At 42.1% G+C, this 24,089-nt stretch overlaps 1 protein-coding gene across 1 annotated transcript in view; it reads left to right on the forward strand.

Moving 5' to 3' along the window:
• SH3RF1 (SH3 domain containing ring finger 1) overlaps nucleotides 1-24,089 on the forward strand; it is a 74,915-nt gene that overhangs the window by 45,257 nt on the left and 5,569 nt on the right. Inside the window, exons 4-10 of the mRNA XM_015416238.1 lie at nucleotides 4,379-4,681; nucleotides 8,074-8,184; nucleotides 12,774-12,925; nucleotides 16,973-17,143; nucleotides 17,299-17,555; nucleotides 18,867-19,222; nucleotides 22,896-23,233. Of these exons, the coding sequence (XP_015271724.1) occupies nucleotides 4,379-4,681; nucleotides 8,074-8,184; nucleotides 12,774-12,925; nucleotides 16,973-17,143; nucleotides 17,299-17,555; nucleotides 18,867-19,222; nucleotides 22,896-23,233 (1,688 nt within the window). The remainder of the gene's footprint in view (nucleotides 1-4,378; nucleotides 4,682-8,073; nucleotides 8,185-12,773; nucleotides 12,926-16,972; nucleotides 17,144-17,298; nucleotides 17,556-18,866; nucleotides 19,223-22,895; nucleotides 23,234-24,089) is intronic.

Here is a 24,089-nt window from a genome sequence, read left to right on the forward strand (position 1 = left end):
CAGGAATGCAATGGTGACAGAAACAAATAGTGACAGGGAGGATTATGAAAGCGAGTAAAAGAAAGAGAGCAAGAATGCAAAGGAACCAGCAGAAAGTGGTAGGAAAAATATCATGGAAGGTGAGAGATTCAGAAAGTGAATAAAGGCAGAATAAAAAGCAAACAACATAAAGGAGGAAATCTTGAGTAACAAAAAGTTCAAATGTGAATGCTTTTTATAAAAAATAAAAATCATGATAACATGTTTGCTCACTCAGCATCAAGTTCAGGTATCCTTACAGAGACTTCCACATTAAGCAACATCTCTGCAGAAAGATCCCCCCCAGTAGGAGGAGCAAGTAAAGTAAATCTGCTGATGTGATCCAGAGAATCTCAAATAGTAACATATTTGCACTGAAACACCAGACAGCCAGTTCCATAATCTGATGTTAATATTCCTTCCTGTCATGTGTGTACATACAGCTCAGTGGGCCCTGTGTTGCCTCCGGTGGACCCATCTAGAAAGGGTGGAGATTCCTGATATACACTATAGACAAGGGCTGATAATTTCACCACAGGTAAAATTTAGTGCTAGAATTTGTGTATTTCTAATAACAAAGCATTTCCTAATATGAAGTGCTTCTGAGGAGTGAGGAGCTTTTTAAGTTTCAAATTTATCTAGGCAGGAGTGCCCTGCTAGCTGAGGCAAGCAAAATAAAGGATTGGGGCAGAAAGAGCAGAAGCTTTGAGCCAAGTTATTATGTTGCATTTATAATTAACTAGTTGGTTTTGATTTCTGGAAACATAAATTAAATCACAGTTTAATCATCCTCACCTGCTTGAAAGCATTTATCACTATTTAATACAAGATGTTGTACACACCCCAAATCTGGAAGATAATGAGCATAAAGTTTGAATAAACAATGACGGTCCTGGTCCTTCACATTGGTGCCTTTGTAGAACGTATTAAGAGTAGCCCTGCTGGGTTAGACCAGTGGTCCATCTAGTCTAGAATCCTGTTTCCACAGTTGTTAGTGGGGTGCCACAGAGAATCACACAAACAGAACTTGGAGACAATGGAATGCTTGTTAACATCTGACAATCAGAGGCTTTTCACCTTTGAATGTGGAGTTTCCTTTCGGCTAACATGGCAATAGCTAACGACAGACCTATCCTCCTTAAATCTGTCCAACCCCCTTTTAAGTCCATCTTAAACCATTGCCACACCGCATGGCAGCCACTTCCACAAGTCAATTACTACTGTGTGAAGTAGCATTTCCTTTTGCCTGTCTTGAATCTGCCAATCATTTTCATGGATTGACCCTGAATTCTAATAGTTTTAAGATAGGGAGAAACACCTAAAGCACATACTATTTGGGGGGGGGGGGGTCCTAGTTGTAATCTAGAAAACCCAAGAAAATTCTGGATATGAATTTATACTAAATAGAGGTAGAGAGAAACTACTTTGCTCTCTGTTTAAACCCTGATTCGTATTTGTTTTCCCGATATACAGTTCAGGTTTTGAGATGCAGAATAAACCAGTAATAAATAGTTTGTAAGATAAAGTTTGAAGTTCCTTTATACTGAGTGAGACTATTGGTCTAACCCTAGTGTGTTGTCTTCTCTGATAGGCAGCAGTTCTTTTGAAAGTTTGGATAGATGTCCTTCCCAATTCAGTTACTTGACATTTTCTAACTGGAGATACCTGGGACCTGCAGCAGGCAGAGCAATAACTCTACCATACAGCAATAGTCTCCTAGAACTTCTCTTCCTGTCAAGTTACTGAAATCTTGCCAAAGGGTCTGTCTGAGGAGGTTGCTTCTAACATTCCCCAGATGGTGTAATACCTGAATTGTTCATGAGGGCATTTTTTAATAAAGTGAATGGACCTGTATTATAAAGAAATGGTTCAGGAGGACACTTCTTATTGTATTTTTCCCCCTTATCTTACTACCAAGTTTTTTACTTTTGTAATTCCATATTTGAACTTTTTCGCTTTTTAAAAAATTATTGCTTCTATTCCTTTGGCATTATCTATAGCAGGGGCCCCCAATGCCTGCCAACACCTTTCCTGGCACCCACCAAGTGTTATTAGAAAGTGGGTGAGGCCTGATGGGGCTTTGCTCAGCAAGGCTTCTAATTGGTCATTGAAGATTTGATTGGCTTTTCAGGTTTTTAAAAACGTTGCTTTGGCAGCAGCTGCCACCACAGCACAAGTATCTTCATTGTGTGACTGAAGGCAAGCTGCTGCAGCCGTTTTGTGGCTGGCTCCACCTATGGTAGCCATTTTGTGGCTGTACCCACTTTACTGTCTCAGAATTCCAAAGGTGCCTGCAGGCTCAAAAAGGCTGAGGATTTCTGATCTATAGGATACCTTAAGCTATCTGGTTACATTGTTTATATTGTGTGACCCACCTTGAGTCTCAGTGAGAAAGGCAGGCTATAAATGCAGTAAATGAATATAAAGTAGATCAGCACTGCCTGTTTTACTACACTGGTGCTTTCATTGGCTACCAGTGCAGTGCTCTCCATCCCAAGGCAGCTCTGATGACACACAGTTAAGCATGACTAGTTGGAATACAATGTGGAAGGGGTTGTGTATCCCACTGAAAATAATGCAGTGCACACGTGTGCATTCAATTACACATTTGGATACTGATGTTATGCACTGTATTACTTTCAGTGGATGGTGCATTTGTACATAATTTAGAGCAGTGGTGTTGAACTAATTTGTTACGAGGGCCGGATCTGACATAAATGCCACTTTGTTGGGCTGGGCCACGTGTGCCATTACATAATGCCAGGTACCAGAGATATAAACTGTATAAAGGACAGAACTTGTTAAGCTCTGAGTTGGTGTATCCTCACTGCATGGCCCCATGGGCTGGGAGGGGGTTCCAAAGGAAAACCCATATGGGTGGACTGGAGAGACAGCGGTGCAGCACTGGGCAGACGCTCCCATGCTGCTTGACTGTGGCAGATGAGGTTGTTCTGCCATGCTGAAGCCATGATTGCAGTGGCTCCGCCCTCCCTCCCCGAGCAGTCTCCTGTTCCCTCCCTTGCACCAGTTGCTCGCGAGCTGCATAAAAACCCTGGACAGGCTGGTTCCGGCCCCTGGGCCTTATGTTTGACACCCCTGATTTAGGGTGTGGGGAATTTGGCCCAGTTGCCTCTGCAGTGAAGTCAGGTACCCACCTCTTTTATGAGGAAAGGGATGTGAAACATTACTCAAAGAAGGGGGTACATTTCACAGAGGAATTAAAATGTTTGGGAAGTGTATGTGTGCACATACCATGTTTTTACTTGCCACTTGTGATGTTCCCTTTTTGCTTGCACTCAAGTTTCTGCTCTTTGTTTCACACAGCAGAGATGGGTGTGTTCATAAGCAACATCCATTTATCAGCAAGGAGATTCAGGGACTGGGAGCATCTGGTTTCAGGACAAGAGAGCTCATACAGTCAACGGTTCTAACAAACAGAACAAAATGACCAGGGACCCCACCTCATTAAACTAAACCAACACACACAAATATATGAGGGGGAAGCAGATTGTTCCATTTTAAGGCGTACGATAGGTATATCACACCACCAATCTCATACTGTTTCCTCACAAAATAATCTAGTAAAACTGTTATATTGACAATGTGGCTTTTTATTATTACTTTTAAGGGTTGTCAGGTCCCCCTGGCCACTGGTAGGGGATGGGGAGGTAGGATTGCCAGATCCATTTGGGAAACTCCTGGAGATTTAGGGATAGAATCTGTGGAGGGGAGGAGCCTCAGGGGCATATGCACTGCCATAGAGTCCGCCCTCCAAAGTATCCCTTTTCTCCAGGAGAACCGATTTCTGTACTCTGGAGACGAGCTGTAGTTCCAGGGGATCCCCAGGCCCCACCTGGAGGCTGGCATGGCATCCCTACTATTTATTCATCATTTAGAATTATAGGCCCCTTTTTTCAAGTCTAGATTGTGAATAATTTCTCTGTGGATTTTCACAGCCAGGCTTTGTAAGTTTGGCACTGCTGTTGTTGCACACTTTGGTTTGATTGTCTTCCATTGCAGACTTCATGCCTCCTTTAAATGATATCTTTCTTGAACACAATTGATCCTTAACTTTACAATGTAGTCTTTTTTAGGCTGCCCCTTAACTGAGTCTTCAGTTCTCATATTTCCCCTAATTCTAGTAGTACTGATGAGTGGCAGATAGAGATGTTATTTGTCCACTATTGCCACTTGTGGCCTATTTATCATCCCACTTACTCAACCCTAAGAATATGGGAGTATGAAGGAGTCAAAGCATTGTCCAGTATTTCAAGCATTCCGCATGTTTTTGTATTTCTCTCAGGACTCCTAGTCAAACTTTCTTATACTATATTTCTAAAACTGTGTTATTGTTTTACAGTTTAACACAACAGCAAAGCAGCTGATAGAACTGGACAAGCCCTCAAGTTCTGCAGCAGACTCTGGAGAACGCACTACTGGTGCATCCCATAGTAATTCAGTTCAAAAGCACATGGATACCAAGAAGAACACCAAAAAACGCCACTCCTTTACCTCCCTTACCATGTCCAACAAGGCCTCTCAGTCTTCTCAGAACCGTCACTCGATGGAAATCAGCCCTCCTGTCCTCATCAGTTCTAGTAATCCCACTGCTGCAGCCCGCATAAGTGAACTTACAGGCCTTTCTTGCAGTGCACCTTCTCAGGTAATTGCTGGAAGCAGAATACAAAGCATATCATAGCTTTCTAATGAACAATTTAAAAGACTGTCAAAGCAAAGGGAAGGTAATTGCAGCCGATTCTTTTGGAGTGTGTGCAAGCAGTCATTAATTCCAGATAAAGGGACAATTTTCATGCAAACTGAACTGCTGTAACTTGAAGAAATACATTCTTGATATCTGGCCTGTTTATAGAACATGCACAAGTACTTCTTTATTTTTTGTATGAATTAAAAAAGAGACAGATTTGACTTCTTGAATGTGTAAAAAAAGTAAACCATCAGTTTCAGTGGACAGGGTCAGAATTATAAACACTTGTTAAGTGTAAAAAGTAAACCATCAGTTTCAGTGTACAGGGTCAGAATTATAAACACTTGTTAAGTCTTTTAAAGTCTGTGAACCAGTTCAGAAATCATGTTGCCCAGTCACCAGATCACAATTTGCTGATTGAGAGCACTCTGCAGATTGCACACATCGCATGGTGTAATCATAATTTGTCATGATATCCAGAGACATGCATAGGATTTGTCTCTGAACTATAGTTTGCAAATCCACAGTTTGAAATCCTTAGGAGACCAGCCACCATTTGCCTAACATGAACGAAGAGGTAAGCTATGGTTAGAGCAAACTAAGAAAAAGTGAAAAATCATAAGAGGGAAGGAAGGATTGCAGTTAGGAAGTCAGGCTGACAGTGTTTGAACTGAGCTTTTGATTACATTCTACACCAACAGTCTTTGTACTGTACAGTTGCATCATGTGCAAGTATAACAGTGTGGGGGACAATGAATTGATTAAAAAATTGATTTAAACATTGATTAAAAGGCCCACGGTGGCTCAGAGATTAAGACGCTGAGTTGCAGACCAGAAGGTCCGTAGCTTGGCAGATTGAGACCCTAGCGCCATGTGACGGAGTGAGCTCCCGTCTCTGGCCCCGGTTCCTGCCAACCTAGCAGTTTGAAAGAAAGAAATTGCAAGTAGATAAATAGGTACCGCTTTGGTGGGAAGGTAACAGCATTCTGTGCGCCTCGGCCATATAACCACGGAGAAGTCTTTGGACAGCACTGGCTCTTCAGCTTGGAAACAGATGAGCGCCGCCCACTAGAGTCGAATTCGACTGGCTTTTGAGCAAGGGAAACCTTTACCTTACCTTTACCTTTTATACAGTGCTAGGAAGATTTGGTGATACTTTTTTTTTTTTTTGCATCCCCCTAAGGGGAGTTTTTTATTGGTTTTTTACATCACTACAAACTACAACTGAAAATAAGGGAAGGGAAAATACCTCTAAAGAGAAAGAAAAGAAACCCACTATTGACTAAAACCCCAAGAGTAGGAGATCAATACATCAACTTATTTCAATATTATTCTAAAATGCTAGTAATACATTGAACCTAGTCGGTTATGCTAAGTTATCTATCTTTTAACCATTCATTTATCTGTTAAATGAAACCATCAGAGCATCCCAAAGTTACTTCTAAATTTTTAGGCACAATTCAGAGTCCTTTAGCCTTCACTTTCTCTTATCTTTTCTCATCCTCAATTTATATGGACTTTTGGGGGCTACCGCCCCCTTTTCAGAGAGAGAGTCCTCGTCAGAAGACACCAAGCCCAACTTGCCATCCGATTTGCTTTCTTCTACTTCCTTCTTGTCCTCTGCTGGTTCTCCCAGCTGTGTTCTCAGGAACACGCGTGCTTTAAGAACAGAGTCAATCTTTTCTTTTTTATCGTGGAGCTTGAAAATGATGTCTTCTGGAATTAACCATCTGTAACTGATGCCATTTGTTTGTAAGAAAAGGATTAAGTCTTTGTATTTCTTTCTCTTCTGTCTTATTTCAAATGGAATGTCTTTTAAAATCCTGATGGTGTTTTCCTCGATTTTCAAGGGTGTTCCAGTAGTTGCTTTCAAGATAGAATCTCTTACATGTCTCTTCGAGAATCTGACTACTATTTCCCCAGGCAGATTATTGATATATAAGGAATAGGACCTATAGACCACATCCATCTCACTGTACAAATATTCCACTCTCAAATCTGTCAATGGGGCTATTGCATCACTCAGCAATTGCTTCAGATTCTCTCCTTTATTTTCCGGGACCCCATGGAATCGTGGGACCAAATTTGCTTTCTCCATTTGCAGCTGCAAAAGTTGTGACTCTTCCGTAACTTGTTTCATTTCCAGCTTTTGCACCTTAATCTTGACTTTTGTAGTATTGGCATCCATTCCCTTCATCTTCTCTGCCATTTGCTCCATTGCATTTAGAGATTTAGTCAGTTGTAGCTGCTGTGAAGCCCAGCTTTGACCAATTGTTGACAATTGTTGCTTGATATTAGTCATCTCCTCCAGCAGAGGGCGCAAGGAATCTGCCAACAGTTTAGAAAGCTCAATGGTCTCTTCCGTTAGAGGACTGCCCACTAATTTCGCTTTCAACAGTTTGTTTTTATCTGGTTTCTTCCCCGCCATCTTTTTGGATTGTTTACTTTTCTTAAAGTTGCTAAAGTCTCTGATATTCACCCATACGCTTATCTGTGCTCTGGTAAGTCTTTTAAAACAGATTTAGCTACGTATTTTTCCGCTCCCCCCTCTTTATTGCCGTGTTTTCGTTTATGCGTTTGGGAGGGCCCCCTCCCCCGCTCGCTTTCTGTCGCTCTCTAAGGGGGACAGCTTTCTTTTTATTTCTTCATGCTCGCTTCAACCCGACTCACAGTTCGTTGTTGGCCAACCGGCCTCGCTCGGCATCGTTTTTTTCGCCCGATCTCCGACGCTTGTCCCGGTCAGCAGCACTCGTACCATGCAGTCACTCAGCGGCAGGACCTTCGGGGAGGAGGAGCGCCTCAATTCTCCGGCATCGCGCCGTCGAAGAGGTCACCCCTCAAAAGCCCCCTGGCTAGGAGCCCTTTACCAAGGCTCCGGGGGGAAGGTCGCAACCCATCGCACCCCCTCCTACACGCTCGTGTGCAGTTTGCATCCCCGGGACATCCGGGAGATGCGTCTGCCTGCGGGTTGCCATAAACCGGAAACCCCAGGGATACATTATTAATGTACTAACTTTATACTTTAAAAATCAGACTTTTCTTTAGTGTTTGGCATCCAGCCAGTTTCTTTCTAATACTTCTGGAAAGTCATTTGTACCACAAATGGATCCCTTAAAATACACCATACGATTTAACACAATTTTCCTTATAGATAAAAATACCTTATAGATAAATCTGCAATGGACCTCTTATTTAATCTTCATTTTTTAAAATGTTCACCTTTTTACTCCATATGCATTCATGCAGCTAACGAATACAATAAACACAATTAAGTTAGTCCTGGCAGTAATTGTTACATTTTGCTATCACTGCATTAATTCTGTTTGGATGATCTTTTTATTTTTAAATAGGTTCATATCAGTACAACAGGGCTAATTGTGACCCCACCGCCCAGCAGTCCAGTCACAACAGGGACTTCATTTACCTTTCCACCAGAAGTCAGTTACCCAGCTGCTCTTGGTGTAAGTATCATCTGACAGAAATTAGAATCCTTTATGTCACCTGTCATTCGCTTTTCTTCGATCCCAGCAGGCTGAATTGAATTCATAGTTAAAATTAGATCTGCGATTAATAATTTTTTGCATTTGAAAAACAGAAGATGTTTCTGATGGTAGGAATTCTAAAGATTTCTGCCCCTTTTTACCTTTCTTGCTGTTGTGCTAGATTGAATTTATGCCTACATGATAAAATGATGAGTTATTCAACAGAAAAACATAGGAATATAATTTAAAAGGAGACTGAAGATAGATCTTTTTTTCTTGCATACAGCTCTGCAATGGACCTCTTAATTCTTTTTTCTGATTAAGGTTACTTTATAGCACTTTGGGTTGCTTATACAACTGCTACACTAGATCAGACCAACGGTCTATCTAGTTTGTTAATTTCTACAAGGGCCTTATTGGCTAATAAATGTTTTAAATAAATAAATGCATTGGATTAGTTCATTTGCCTAGTATCAGTTTTAAATTATTGATTTTAACTAGTGGTTTTATTGTATTTTATTATTATTTACATTGTAAACTGCCTTTGTTCCTATAAGGTCGAAAGGTGGCTAAGAAATGTTTTAAATAAAAAAATAATTGGCTAGCTGACAGCATCCCAACTCAGATATTCTGTACAATAAGCGGAAGATCATATCCACACTAGCTTTGTTTACCTGTTGTTTTTCCTTTTTTTAACTGTCCATCTGTAGCTATATGGCCTTGTTGGCTTTTGAGTGTATTATTTTGTGTTATCTTGGCACTATTTCCAGCTTTTACCAGGAGTTCAAGAGTCTTGTGGGTGGAGAAGAAAAAGTCTGACAATATATTGGGGACAACAAAGTTTTGTGAATAATGTTTAAACTTTTAATTTATTTTAAAATGCTTGACCACTTTTCTCCTGCCAAATGGGAGCCAAGGAAACTTACAGTAACTCACATTGAATAGACATGCCAATGGAAAAAAAAATATATCGGACATAATAGGTCTTTGCCCAGGCAGATGTTCTTTTGGACCACAAGCACAACTCACTGGCTTGGGTCCTGCAAACCACCAGCAGAAACCTCCCATTTCCGCTGGAGCCATTTCCGATCCCAGGAAAGTTTTTTCCTGATGCTAAGGAACTTGTATGTACCCATTCAGGAACTATACCCATTCAGGTGGCAGTAATGAGGAGAGAGAAGGGAAGGAGATCACCACATTATCCACCCAACTAATGTAGCTATTAGTACACAAAAGTCCCTTGACTCCGGGAATAAACTTTCCTGGGACCAGAAGTGGCTCCAGGGATCAGAAGTGGCTCCAGGGAGAAGGATCCCATGATCCTCGTACCCCCACACCACAGGATCCAGCCCACTTAGCCCTGGCTGAAAATGGGTTTTCTCTCCCCCATCCCCAGCAGCAGCAAAGTCCCTATTTTGGGGTAGTGTGTATTTGAAGGTAACATGTTCACCTTCTGTTTTCTGAGATTTTCCAGTAGTTGGCATGTAAGAAATATATGGTTGCATTTGGATATCATTACAAATCTGTTTTGTTCTTTATGGTTGCAAAGATGTTTTGTTGCTTGCTCATGCACACCATTCTCCCTGTGTGTTGGAATCAGAAGCCTTCTGCTAAACTCTACTTTGTTGTAGTGTCTGAATGCAGGTGGTCTAGCCACAGTGACGTCTCTTCCTCTCTACGAAGCAGGATTCTAAAAGCACCAATTTACCCAGACCACCTGCATTTAGACTGCACAGGGCAAATCAAGTCTGAGAACCTGAAATACAGGGATACAGTATTTACTCCAATGCAAGGAGGGTTGCCAGCTCCAAATAGGGAAATTCCTGAAGATTTGGGGATGGAACCTGGAGAGGGCAGGGATCTCAGCAGGGATGTGATGCCACTCTAAGACTCCAGGTATACCACAGAGTCTGCCCTCCAAAGCTGCCATTTCCTCTGGGGGACTGATCTCTACAGTTTGGAGATCTGTTGTAATTCCAGGAGTTTTCCAGGCCCCACCTGGAAGCTGGCAACTCTAAATGCAAGACCAGTCCGCCCCCCGCCCCGCCCCCCGGGTGTGCATCCAAAGGAGGGGGGGTCATGTTACATTCACATACAAGTTACAGTTATATCCAGTAAAAATATTTTGGTGTGTCACATTTGGGAATCTAACATTCAGGACTACCTTCCTTATAAGTAAATCCATTATGTCAATTGCTCTCTGGGTATGAAAATGAGGAAGGAGGGAGAAGGTGAGAGCAGGGCAACAATTTGTGCTTGTTTTTAATTTGCCTCAGTATTCATTGGCAAGCAAACAAAAAACCCTGTTCAGTGAAGAAACAGGATTTTGTTAATTTAATACTTGTTAATCTACTATAGTTTGGAAGTTCTTAAGAACTATAATCAAATCCAAAGTACTTCCTAGTTAATGTTTATATTTACACTGATTAGACATAAACAAGGTAGATTTCATCTGACCTGGTACTAGGTAGTGGTTGTTCCCTGTTGTCAAATATAGTGGCAACTGTAGTATATTGGCCCTCCCAGGTTGCTGTGATAAGAAGTGCTGGGCTTCAGTCTCTTGTCAAGAGCAGTTTACTTTCCAGTTCAGTTGGGCTCTTGCTAGCAGCCAGTTCAGTTGAAGTGGACTTCTATGGTTACAATAAAGCCAGCTGTTAGTTAAGTACCTCCAGTGTGGACTCTTCATGGTACGTTACCCTTCCATAGGTAGGAAAGATATCTTCAATCTTGCAATTATTCCAAGGGTTGCCCTTCCCTCTCCAATACTTGACTTCTGAATGCTGCAGAAGAATGGTAACCACTGTAGGGACTGTATGGTTTGGAAATGGAGATGAACACGTCCCCACTTGGATGTTACAAATGCTACATGCTTTATAGTTGCATGAATCCACACTGACTAAAGTTCAGAAACTTGATAACACGTTCAACAGCACTGTGTAGGGTTTTATTTTTTTCAGCCTGTGCTTTTGGAAGCAAAATATTAGTGTGGAACTGTGCTTTCTAATAGTATGGATGATTATTCTGTTTATTCTATGAAGATCTCATGCATAAATTAGTGAGCAAAGGATATGTGTTACTGTCATCATTCGCTGACAATGGAAAGCTATGTCAGCATGGTTTTAGACTAATCTGGATGCAGCAGGAGAGTTGTTCTCTGCTTTGAATTAGGTGCAATACAATCTCAATGTTTTGTCTTAATGGCTAACTACCCTGTTTTCCCGAAAATAAGACCTACCCAAAAAATAAGCCCTAGCAGGATTTCTTACATTTGTGGTATAAGCCCTAGTGTGTCTTCTTGAGAAAAAATAAATATAAGACAGTGTCTTATTTTCAGGGAAACACGGTATGTAGTACTTGAGTTAGGGACATGAAAACATGTTTCTATCAGTTCTTATCTGTTGTAGTTCAGAATTGATATGGGATGGTCATCCTTTTACTGGTTTGATTTTCCCACAGGAGCATGAATAATCAACCAGATAATCTAAGTTGTTTTAGATAAAAAGATGGCTTTTTAATTTTAAAAAATGAGATTTGAGAGGGCAGAGCAGTGCCACATTAGACCCTGCCTTCTGAAAGAATTATGGCTTTTCATTACTCGTATTGTAAAAGATTATTAGTCTTAATCATTCTGAATTCTAGAGGCTAGCAGTTAAAACAGAAGAAAGAGAGAAAATAGTAACAGTAGCAGAATAATTGGGCTTTGTTTAGGGTTACCATCTCCAGTTTAGGGAATCCCTGGTGATTTGGGGGTAGAACCTGGTAAGGGCAGGAGTTGGGGAGCAGTGGAACCTCAGTAGGATGTAATGCAGTAGTGTCTGCCTTCAAAAGCACCCATTTTCTCCAGGAGAACTGATCTCTGTAATCTGGAGGTCAGTTTTAACTCTAGGAGATCTACAGGGCCCACCTGCAGCATGGCAGCCCTAGCTCTGCTATTGTAAAAAGGTAAAGGTAAAGATTCCCTTGCTCGAAAACCAGTCGAGTCCAACTCTAGGGTTGCGGTGCTCATCTCTGTTTCAAAGCCGAAGATCCAGCGCTGTCCGAAGACATTTCCGTGGTCATGTGGTCGGCATGACTAAACACCAAGGCGCACGGAACACTGTTACCTTCCCACCGAAGTGGTACCTATTAATCTACTTGCAATTTCTAGCCCACGAAAAAAAGGGAATTTTATCCCTGATAGAATGGTTCGGTTTGGTTGTAGTCAAACTATTTTGTATTGTGTTTCCACTTCTTGTTATAGAAGTTACTGTGGATGGCAATCTGAATTAGACGTTTAAACTTCCATTTGGAAGGCTGTTGGGTTTCTGTCAAGAGTCTGAACTGATATGTTTCATATTCATTCTTTCCGCTTTTTCATTTGCCACTGAAAAACTTGAGAAGACACAGAAGAACCAATTGCCCAATTATACTGAATCTGGAGATGGCACAGTTGTGTGCTCACTTTATTATTTGTTCTTGGTCTGTTTGGGGTCATGTAATATGTATATCAGTGTCTGTGTGTATGGATACAACTTGCAGCTGAGTATAAGGTGTCAAAGCATTAAATGCATATTTGTTTTAATTTATAGAATATGAATCCCCCCCTTCCACCACCACCTCTCTTGTCTGCTACAATAATTGCCCCCTCATCCGCTGGGTTACCCTCAGGAGCAGCACAGAAATCTGCACCAGGATCTACTGAGCAAATAGCACATTTGCGCCCACAGGCACGACCAAGTGTGTAAGTAAAATAGGAACTTACTAACGATAGGCTTGGAATGAGGTGGAGGACTGGAGCTGGCAAGAGAAGAAAAGCTGGAGCATTTTTAGACAAAGTGAGGAAATCTTAACTTGCCATTTCAGCTGAAAAGTGGCTGTTGCATATAGCTAGGAAACAAGAAAGAAACAAACATTACCTTGCTTTGCAGTTTCAGGTTTTTTGCTAGCAGTATATAGCAGTATACACCAGTTTGTGCATATAATGGCCACTGGAACTTCTGTTCTATGTATGTGTGAGATGACGCATTGTGCAACGGTGAACATGTTTTCTAACTCTTGCAGAGCTGAAAATAACTGACAACACTTTGACTAAAATGGGAATTATTATTAATAAAATCATCTAAGGGCTACACACTAGAGTTGCAGGCTGTGCTTACTATTGTGCTGAGGTTTGTATAGTTTAATGAGTAAGTGAATGCCTGGAGTAATAGCAGAAAGCTGCTACCTAGTATAGTTTCTCCACACATGTGAATTTTCCAAGCTATTGGACATAAATATTTTGTATACAACATACGTTATTAACAACACGTATTGGAAAACAAATGCTTAATCAAAAAGGACAGAGAAGAAGGTGCCAAAACTTTGAGTTCAAGAAAAGGAATTTCTTCATTGGATTAAAAATTATAGGTGCATCAGTGCAAGTATATGCATGGTGTAACAGTCAAACTAATTATACAATTAAGCCATTATTTATTTATTTATATCCCACCCTCCCCGCCTCGGCAGGCTCAGGGCGGCTCACAGAAATATATTTATTTATTTATTTAAAACAACGGAGTAGTTAAAACACAATATTTAAATAGGTAACAGCATATAAAATCATATAAGTGCCAGTAAACATAGATGTCAATAAATACTGATAAGTATTGATAAGTGATGGCGGTATACTCTCAGCTTCCAAATGGTCATTACTACCACAGTCTGGACTCCCACTAGGCTGTTAATTATTGATTATTGAGTTGGTGCTGATGTTTAAGGGGCAGCACCCTAGTCGAAAGCCTGGTGGAAGAGCTCCGTTTTACAGGCCCTGAGGAACTGTACCAGGTCCCACGGGGCCCTGATGTCATCCAGGAGCTCATTCCACCAGTACGGGACTGCCACAGAGAAGGCCCTGGCCCTTGTCACTGCTAGCCTGGCTTCTTTAGGGCCTGGGAGGGCCAAATGGTTTTGGGAGCCCGATCTTAGTGCTCTCTGGGGAACATGTGGGGAAAGGCGGTCCCTTAGGTAGATAGGTTCCTGACCATATAGGGCTTTAAAGGTAAGAACCAGCACCTTGAACCAAATCCGGTATGCTATAGGCAGCCAGTGCAGTGCTTTTAGGGCAGGCTGGATGTGCTCCCGCATGGGGAGACACAACAACAGCCTCGCCGCTGCATTCTGCACCAGCTGCAGCTTCCGGATTTGGGACAAGGGCAGCCCCATGTAGAGAGCATTACAGTAATCCAATCTCGAGGTGAGCATTGCATGGATCACTGTTGCCAGGACATTGCGTTCAAGGAAGGGAACCAGCTGCTTAATCAGCCGCAGATGGTAAAAGGCAGACTTCGCAGTGGCTGATACCTCAGCCTCCATCTTTAAGGAGGCATCCAGGATCACTCCCAGACTCCTAACCTCCAATGCTGGCACCAACGGCGCCCCATCGAAGGTTGGGAGTGGGATTCCTAGCCTTGGCCCGCTCTGACTCAGGCACAGGGCCGCCATCTTTGTCGGATTCAATTTCAGTTGACTCAGTCTAAGCCAACCAGCCTCAGCTTTCGGCGCTAGGTCCAGATCTCCCGGACTAGAGTCTGACCAGCTGTCCAACAACAGATAGAGCTGGGTGTTATCTGCATATTGGTGACAACCCAATCCGTGACGCTGGACAATCTGAGCAAGGGGACGCATATAGATGTTGAATAACATTGGGGAAAGCACTGCACCGTGGGGCACTCCACAGACTAGTGGGTGCCTTCCGGATAGCTGCTCCCCGACAACCACCCTTTGTCCCTGACCCTGAAGGAACAAGGAGAGCCACTGCAAGGTAAACCCCTGAATCCCGGTGTCCAAGCATTGTCATGTGTTGTCCTTTTAAGGACCTGAGAATAATTTATCTATCTGCAGGAGCCTCCCCTTTTTCAGAGTCTCACCAGTCCTGAAATGAACTCTACCGTTGTAAATAGCCCTGTCTACATTAATTGATATTTGTTCCCTGGAGTATGGGGTGACTTTTTTGGGGGGGTTAAGATGGCTCAGAAGAATGTGTTGCCAGGATGGGTGGATGACTACTGTTGTCTCTGGGTACAGTGTGTTTTCAGCTCCCATGTATCCCTTTCTCTTCAGTCAGTAACATACCTCTCAGGGGTTCACATGCACAAAAAAAGCAACAATAGAACAGGCAATTTTTAAAAAGAAATCAGAATTAATTCTGAATCCTCTAGTCTAGCTCTGAATTTTTGGTATATTGCCAAGCTTATTCTGATTCTTAAACTGCTACGGCAGGGTTCAGGTTCTTAAACAACAGCATGATACCGTACGAGAGAACACAGCTGCCATTGTCACTTGTTTGTTTTTTCAAACAAACATTTCCATTAGACAATGTGTTCTTTGGAAACTCTTCCCAGGCATGACAGTTGGAACTTAGTGACACTTGCAAATGTGGATCAAACAGTGGACAAATGAACTCTGAAGCAGGTAGAGAGATTGGCTGTTGGTGGCTGAAGGTGAATGAGATCCAGTGTTAGCTTTGATTTATGTGTATGATAACCATAAGGCTTTTCTGTCACAGACAGGAATGGGTGCAGTTACTAAAGGATAATATAGAGATTTAGGTACAGTCGTAAATTCACATATAGTGGCGTTGCCACTTGAAGATGGAACTGTGTGGGTGGTATTCTACATGGAAGGCTTTTTTGAGCCATTTTAATCACTGCAGCCCCAGAAAGAAGTGCTGTGCTGTAATCATTGGAATTGCTGCATCGGCTTGGGGAGCTACTTTCTGCATTGAATCGCATCTGTGTGATTCCATTTTCAAGCAGCAACTATTCTACAAGCGATCCTGTGATTTAAGCAACTTGAAACACTAAGAAGAGTGTAGGCAGTGGGGGAATGAAAGCACTGTTAACCCAAGTGTGATTTGTTTATAGGAGATATTCAAGCATTCTGTAGCCTATATTTTAGATGGTATCATTTCCTTTCCTTTTATCCAATAAAAGCTCTATGATACATTGATCTTGAGTAGTGGAAAGCTGTTGTTAATCGCTTATCACCCAATAGACGAAAAGAGTAAAAAATATTTGCAACTGCTAGAGTTCTTCTGGGATCACTGTCAGATAGTAAAAAGGTAACTAAGACTTCAGAATATACATATGAATGAACTTGCAAACACGGTAAAATATAATGCATCCTGAGATTAGTATACAAAGGGCACTCCAGAAGGATATGTGCTATCATTGTCAGTCTTACCTAATAGACAGGGCATTCTAAATAATGTAAATGCATGAACCTGCTCCTCCTCACTGCCGAGGAGTGAGCATTTAGTCTGGCCGGAATGAACACCCTTAACAGGCTTTGGGAAGACAACAGATAGATGTAGGAGGGAAGAGATTTTGGGGGTGGAATACTAAAAAATTGGGATGAACAGGTGTGGCATGCTTTAAAGCCAGAGCTTTGGTGATCGATTGATTTGGCATGATTATATCATTTGAAACAAAACATAATCTTACTGATTATGCCATTTGATTTAAACTCATGTTTAAATCTACATTTCTTTCTAAAATTGACTGATTCCTGGTTTTTAGTATGAATTTCTGATTATTTTATTAATTGTAATATTGTCTCAGGTTTTATGAATCTTTCATAAACTACCCTGAATATTATTGTTTGGAAAAGTGAGATTAAAATGTGTTAATTATGTAAACATTCACTTGTTCTTTGAGCTAGGCTATTTCATTAATAGAACATTATGACAGATGTTTTTTTTTCCCTACCATTTTTAATGTGTAGAGCCTTATAAACTCTTTGTCTTTTCCAGGTACATTGCTATATATCCCTACACTCCTAGAAAAGATGATGAGCTGGAACTGAGAAAAGGCGAGATGTTCTTGGTGTTTGAGCGTTGTCAGGATGGCTGGTTCAAAGGCACCTCCATGCATACAAGCAAAATTGGGGTGTTCCCTGGCAACTATGTGGCACCAGTCACAAGGTACGGCTTTCTGCTGAAGCAAGGATCTTTTATGAACAGCAAGGCGAGAACCCTTTTTGAATATCCAGTTTAGTTCTAAGTGATTGTGGTTTGTTACGGAGAAGGGGGCTCGACTGATTTAGTAGTACCTAAAAACTTTTTATTACATTTGACAGAGCAGTAACAACTGCTTCCCAAGCAAAAGTCCCTGTATCAACTGCCGGTCAGACAGGGAGGGTGGTGACCATGGTCAGCTCTTCTACTGCTGGAACACTGCAGAAACTTCAAGGAAATGGTGTAACAATGACTTCCAGTGTGGTACCAACAGCAGTGGTCTCTGCAGCACACATACAAACTAGTCCACAAACCAAGGTTCTTATGCATATGACCAGCCAAATGACAGTCAACCAAGCTCGCAATGCAGTTCGAACAGGTACAACTTTTATTTTACTTAAAATGGTGGTGGTGTATTTAGAATGGAAATCTTGGGAAATCAGTGAATTTTATCGTGAGCTGTAGGATGGCCGGTGGGTTGGATCCAACCAGCTCTTCCACTGGTCCAAAAAGGGAAGGGATGATCACCAAAAAGACTGTTTGGGGAGTCATGGGGCCTGTGTGGACAAACATGTGGAAGAGGATCTATAGTAAGGAGGGTAATGGGGTGAGACTGAGTAAAAAGATGGTTGGGTCCACCCAGCCCTGTGTGTTGTAGTGATTAGAGCAGTAGAACTGGACTATGGATTCCCGGGTTCAGACATGATAGCTTGATCTCATCAGGTCTCGGAAGCTAAGCAGGGTCGGCCCTGGACAATATTTGGAAGGGAGACCACCAAGGAATACCAGGGTCATGATGCAGAGGCAGGCGATGGCAAACCACCTCTGAACGTCTCTTGCCTTGAAAACCTATGGAGTCGCCATATATCAGCTGTGACTTGATGGCAATTTTTTTTTACCTCAGTTGCTGAGGAACAGCAACAGGAGAGACTTTGTCCTTTGTGCTGCCGCTGCGGACTTCCTAGGGCATCTGAGCCACTATGAGAAGCAAGATGCTAGAATAGATGGAACAGTAGAGATCTTTGTTCTTAGGAGGCAAATAAAATAATAATAAATATCCATTAAGAAAGCAGAGGAGTACATGTTTGTGATGTTTTTAAAAGAGTGATCTCACAATTCATCCTGTTTTCTTTCAAGAATCTTAGATTGACAGATTAGGCAGCAGGTCACATTTCCTGTGGGTTGCTGCACAACAAGAAACTGTTTCATGGGTTTGCATGCTTAGTCATCAGCTGATCATTCATTTGAAGGAAAATAGAAATCTTAATTTTAGCTGCTAGCAAAATTTTGGTAGCATGTTGACAATGTTCAGGATTTTTCTTTCGAGAGCTTTCCTAGGGAAGCCTCCATTGTGCTTTGGCAAAATGTGTTAAAGAGAACCAAAGATGTTTTTGATGTCTTTCTTTTTGTCTTAAGGCCAGTTCTGATATTAGCGCTACACAGAATGATCACTTAGTGTTTCTGTAAGAACAGTATTCAGTATAGCATCCGGTCCTGGTCAGATATTTCTGGTACAAGTAAATCTTAATTGGTTTGAAGTATGGGTTGCTTGATACATTGAAATACCCACATGAGCTATTTTTAATGGTGGGAGGGATCCTTTTAAATGGTTTATTCATAACAGAATGGTTAGAATTTCTTTTCACTCTTATGAAATGTACTTTCTCTTGCTTTTCCTCTCTTGTTGCAGTTGCAATACACAGTCAAGAAAGACCTACAGCCACAGTGACGCCAATTCAGGCTCAAAGCTCAGCATGCCTTATTCCTGCTGCTGTAATTATCCCACACCATTCTGTTGCCTCTCAACAGCTCCAACCTCAGCTTTCAAATGCAGCTACTTACATTACAGCTCTGAATATCAACCGGACAAATGTCCCACTGGCTTGTGCAGCAGCTACGTTAAACTCTCCTGCCGCATCTACATCTCAGGATGGAGATACAAGTGGAAGGGTCATGACAGTTCATCCTGGAGCTCCAGCTTCCCCAGAGAATACATTAGCAGCTGGTGGGGTTACTACTGTCAGTAAATCAGACAGAGATGGCAAGGTGGGCATGCCATTTAGTTGTCTCCCACTCATAATGTTCCTCCGTAATAGCTTCTGTATGAATCTTAGATACAAAGAGTAACATGCAATGGGATTTTTTAAACCTGTATTTGATTAGTGGTAACTGTAAAGGTTGGTTTGCTAGTTTCTTAGCATTTCTTAGAACCCAGGTTCTGAGAGGTTTGAATTGTTTACTATAATAAGTAAAGTAGTATGGATGTTAGTCAGATGTTTGGTCCCCTGAGAGGAAGTGTTATATAGTTGCTAACTACTGCTTAAAATATCAGAAGTTGAATTTTTAATAGGAGGAGTCAGTGACATTTGACATATTAAAAACTGTGTTCTGATTTGGCTTGATGATCCTGCAGTTCCAGTGCCTTGCACCTTTTTGCCCTCTGAAGCAGGAATAACTAGCTAGAGCATAAATCAGGGTGTAGTGAAAGAATTGGCCCTTGTGAGTCATTGTAAAACATCTTTAAAAGGCCAACGTTTTATTCATAAGGGAAAGAAAACATTTTCAAATTGTACAACACAAAATACTTCACTTCTTAGTGTTTTTGCTGTCTCTTGATTTTGTATGTACATCAGTGCATGTATGCTCCATAACTGTGAAGCACCTTCTGCTAGCCTACATTATGGGGCCCTGACCAGTTGCACAGGGATCAACTTATGCAGCAAAAAAAAAACACCCTTCTGGCTTCTACATCACTTTCTGGGTAGTAGTGGCCCCCAAATATAGAACACTGGTAGCAAAAGGAAAAACCTGGAAATGGTGGGAGGATTTTGAGCACAGTGATTCCGTGCTGGTCTGGCCACAGTGCTGAATGTTTTCTGATGACATTTCATCTTTCTGGGGAGTTGAAGTCAGTTCTTACATTTGGAAGTAAGATATGTCCACTATGGAAAAAATGTGGCATGAAAGTGTGTCATAAGTGTTCCTTACATTTCTCTTCCGACAGCATAAATGACAACTGGTCAGTGGCTACTAGCCATGGTTAATGAGGGGAACCGCTACATTCTGAGGCACTAAGCCTCTGAATCCCAGAGCCAGGAGACAGTATTAGGGAAAGGCCTTAGCCACTATGCCCTGTTGTTGGCCACCCAGAGGAACTGGTTGGCCGCTGGTGAGACGGGATGCTGGACTAGATGGACCATTGGTCTGATCCAGCAGGGGTCTTCTTATGTTCTTATGACTAGGAAATATTTACAAAATTTGAAGATATTACTAAGGCTCCATATATGTTAAATAGACAAATTCTTTGTAGTTTCTGTGCATCATACTGATGGGCTTGGTTCCTGTGCACAACTTCAGTTTGGAAATTTCTAGAGCTATGTTTTAGGAATGAAAATCCTCTCCCTTCAGAGGGCAAAATGGCTGCATTTGCCTGGGATGGAGATGGGGGTTACATTTTTCATCCATCTCAGTGGTGTTTGGAAATACTCTCTTCAAAGATTCCTTCTCTGTAAACTCGCAGCTCTTCGGGTTGACCTGCCTTTCATTAAGGTGTTTGATGAATGGGTAGTTTTACACCCCAGTTTAGATTTCCTCCCCAAGATGGTGTCCAAGTTTCATTTGGCGCAGCAGATTGTCTTGCTGGTATTCTTCCCTTCCGCCAGCTCTGAAGCAGAATCTCCCTTCACACTCTTGAAGGTCACTCCTTTGTTATCTTAAAAGAACCAGAGTTTTTAGAAAGAAATAGCTTTATTTGTGTGTTACTGGGGTCCAAAAGAAGGGTAGGGCTGCTTTGTCACAGTGCATTTTTAGGTGGGTGGTGGCGGCCATTCACTCCTCTTACTCAGCAGCAGGGAAACAGTGTTCTCTGGATGTGACAGCGCATTCCACCAGGGCCCAAGGTGCTTCAGGTGCTTTCCACTGCAAGGTCCCTCTCCTAGATATATGCGAAAGAAGATGCTTTCGTTAGACACTATGCCTTAGACCGTCAGGGAAGAAGGGATGTAGACATTGGCAAGGCCGTCCTTCAAGCTCTCTTCCAGTGAGAGTCTCACCTCACCTCCATTAATAGGTAACCTCACTAATGCTCAATATGGGGCTGCACTAGAAGATGGAAGGTGGAAACAGAGTTGCACTTACCTGTAACTGTTGTTCATCAATGTCTTCTGTGTAGACACACATTCCCCCCCTCCTACCCTGCTGTGAGCTCTCACAGGTTCTTTGACTTGTTGGGTAGCTCGCAGCAGCCTAGGGGAACTGACGGGATGGGGGTGCCCACCCCAGATCATGTGACACACACAGGAAATACCTGGCTCTAATAGGGTGGTGCACTCCCTTTCAGAGTTCTTATACTGATCTACAAAAGGAAATGTCTGCGGCAGACCTGTGTAGGCACAGTCCCAATGTGTGTCTGCACAGAAGATGTTGATGAGCAAGAGTTACTGGTAAGTGCAACTCTGTTATTATGAAGAATGGCACAAAAGAGACTGGGACCCATTCTCAATAGACTTCTTTACATCGTGTCTCTGCAGGTTTTTGGTACCAGCACATGCCTTGGGTTTCATTGCATTTCCATCACATCAATCCTTGATCCTGTTGCCTATGATCTCTCTCTTGTCCACTGTCTTTGACACTGGAACGGTCAGTACATCCTTTGATGTACCAACCAGACCATTGTGGGACTTTTACCTCCACTAACAGGGAAGCCTTTCAGATCCCCCCACTGCCTGTTGCATGAGACTCCTAACTTTTAAAATATTTATTTAGATTTTTAATCTATTTTTCTCCTTAATATGGACCCAAAATTAATTACAACATAATTCTCCCCTCCATTTTATTCTCACAATAACCACCCTGTTAAGCTGGTTAGGCTGAGAGTGAGCAACTGGCCCAAGGTCACCCAATGATCTTCCATGGCAGAGTAGAGATTCTAGACTGGATATTCCATATCTTAGTCAAATGCTCTAACAGGTACAGCACATTTCCTTTTTGATGGTAGTCTGCTCAGCAATGAATTCCATTGAACTCTGCATTCAGCCCTCCTTATCTGCAGCTTTATAGGAACAAGGTAGTTCTGTACCTGGACATATTCTTCTCCTAAAAATTGCCTCAGGATTCCATTTGGAGTAGGACCCTTGTCACAAGCATACTTTCCTAGTCCAGTGTCTGAGGTAGGCATTGTTTTTCTGTCTGGATAGAACTGCCCTCTTCAGAAAACACCTGCGCCTCTTCCTCTGCTACTTGGGCCAAAAGAAAAGACAAAGAGTGCCTCTTCAGTGGTTTGATCCCTGGGTCACAGCCAATGCTCCCTCTAAGCTGTACAGTCTTGTGAACAAAAATGCTACTTTGTGAGCTACTGGCACTAAAGCTGTGAGCGAGCGATTTGGCTACTGCATAAATTAGTTTGCTCTGGAGCCATCCTTCCTGAGCTAAGACAAGAATGCGTGAGCCAGAGGCTAAAAAAGTGTGAGTTAGCTCACACTAACTCAGCTTAGAGGGAACACTGGTCACAGCTATTGTCAAGCTCTGCTACGAATTGGTTAATAAGATGCTTTCTAGGACAGTCATATTTTGACACTTAAATGTTACCTCCAAAGTAAAGTTCTCTGCAGGAACAAAGCCGATCAGTGTGAATACACAGGTTTTCACTTGAAAAACATGTTGTTTTTCCTTTTCTAGTAGTACTTCTTCCTTTAAAACAAATGTTGATTTTAATTTATAGAAAGAAAAAAAGGGGTTGCTGAAGTTGCTTTCAGGAGCATCCACAAAGCGCAAACCTCGAGTGTCTCCGCCATCATCACCAACGTTGGAAGTTGAGCAGGCAGCTGCAGAGCTTGCCCTGCAAGGTGCTGTTGGGCCAGAGGTTCCATCAACTTCCAGTCATGGAAGAGCTGAATCCTGTCCTATGGATGGAGAAATATCATCAGTACTAATGCAGGAGAATACTCATTGGAAAGCCAGTTCTTTAGATTCCGGTATTCCTATAGCTCCCCCTCCACGGCAGCCCTGCTCTTCATTGGCCCCAGTCCTAAATGAATCCAGGCCTGTGGTCTGTGAGCGGTAAGTCACTTTCCAGCATCTAAAATGCATTCCTGTTTCATTTCATATAGAAGTGTCAGTTAATAAAAATAATAGAAGTGGGGTGTTGTTAATTTTTAGTATAAGGGAAAGTCTCTCTTGTCCTGACTTGGTTTTGAGCTTTTCAGCTGTTCCCAAAGTGACATCTTGGTGCCAGTCTGACAGTGGCTGCAGTGCAGAGACCCATAAGGGCAGAGACTCCTGTTGCAAGTTGTGGCCATAAGAGACCCTCATTTCTCCTCACTGAGCTGTCATTGGATCATAACCAACATGGTGCTTCCCTCACCTTATAACTCCTAGGGTAGCTTCCTGTGCAATGGCATTGCAGCAGTGATGCAGAAAGTAGATAGAACCAAGAGTCCTGGCTGCTTGGCCGCTGCTGGAATTAATGCTAGACGAGATGGATATCTAATCTGATCTGTCAGGACTGCTTTTAGGTTAAAACTAGGCTTTCAGCCAGTCCAAATATTTATAATTTAATTTGAAAAGGTGTGCACTGTTTTCTTTCACTGCACGTGAGCTCAATGTAAAACAAAAATCAAGCACTTTATAAAAATGTTAATTCTACTGCAGCTAATGTCTTGGTATTGTTCCCACATCCTCATTTTTAATCACTGAAAAAAAGCCAAATAGACATCTGAGTTCTCCAGCTTGTTTCCATGTATTCATAAGGCAGTATTTTTCTCTTACTGCAATATCTGGCGCACTTCAGCTCCTCAGTTGGCAGGGGCTTCTGATAGTTCACAAAGAAACAAGTGACTGAATATGCTGTGTTCTGTACTTGAATAGCACAGCAAATCCCGCAATATTCCTTTTTCTGAGACCCTGGAAAATGTGT

Source organism: Gekko japonicus, unplaced genomic scaffold (genome assembly GCF_001447785.1).
Source record: "Gekko japonicus isolate JY-2015 unplaced genomic scaffold, Gekko_japonicus_V1.1 scaffold593, whole genome shotgun sequence".
Lineage (NCBI taxonomy): Eukaryota > Metazoa > Chordata > Lepidosauria > Squamata > Gekkonidae > Gekko > Gekko japonicus.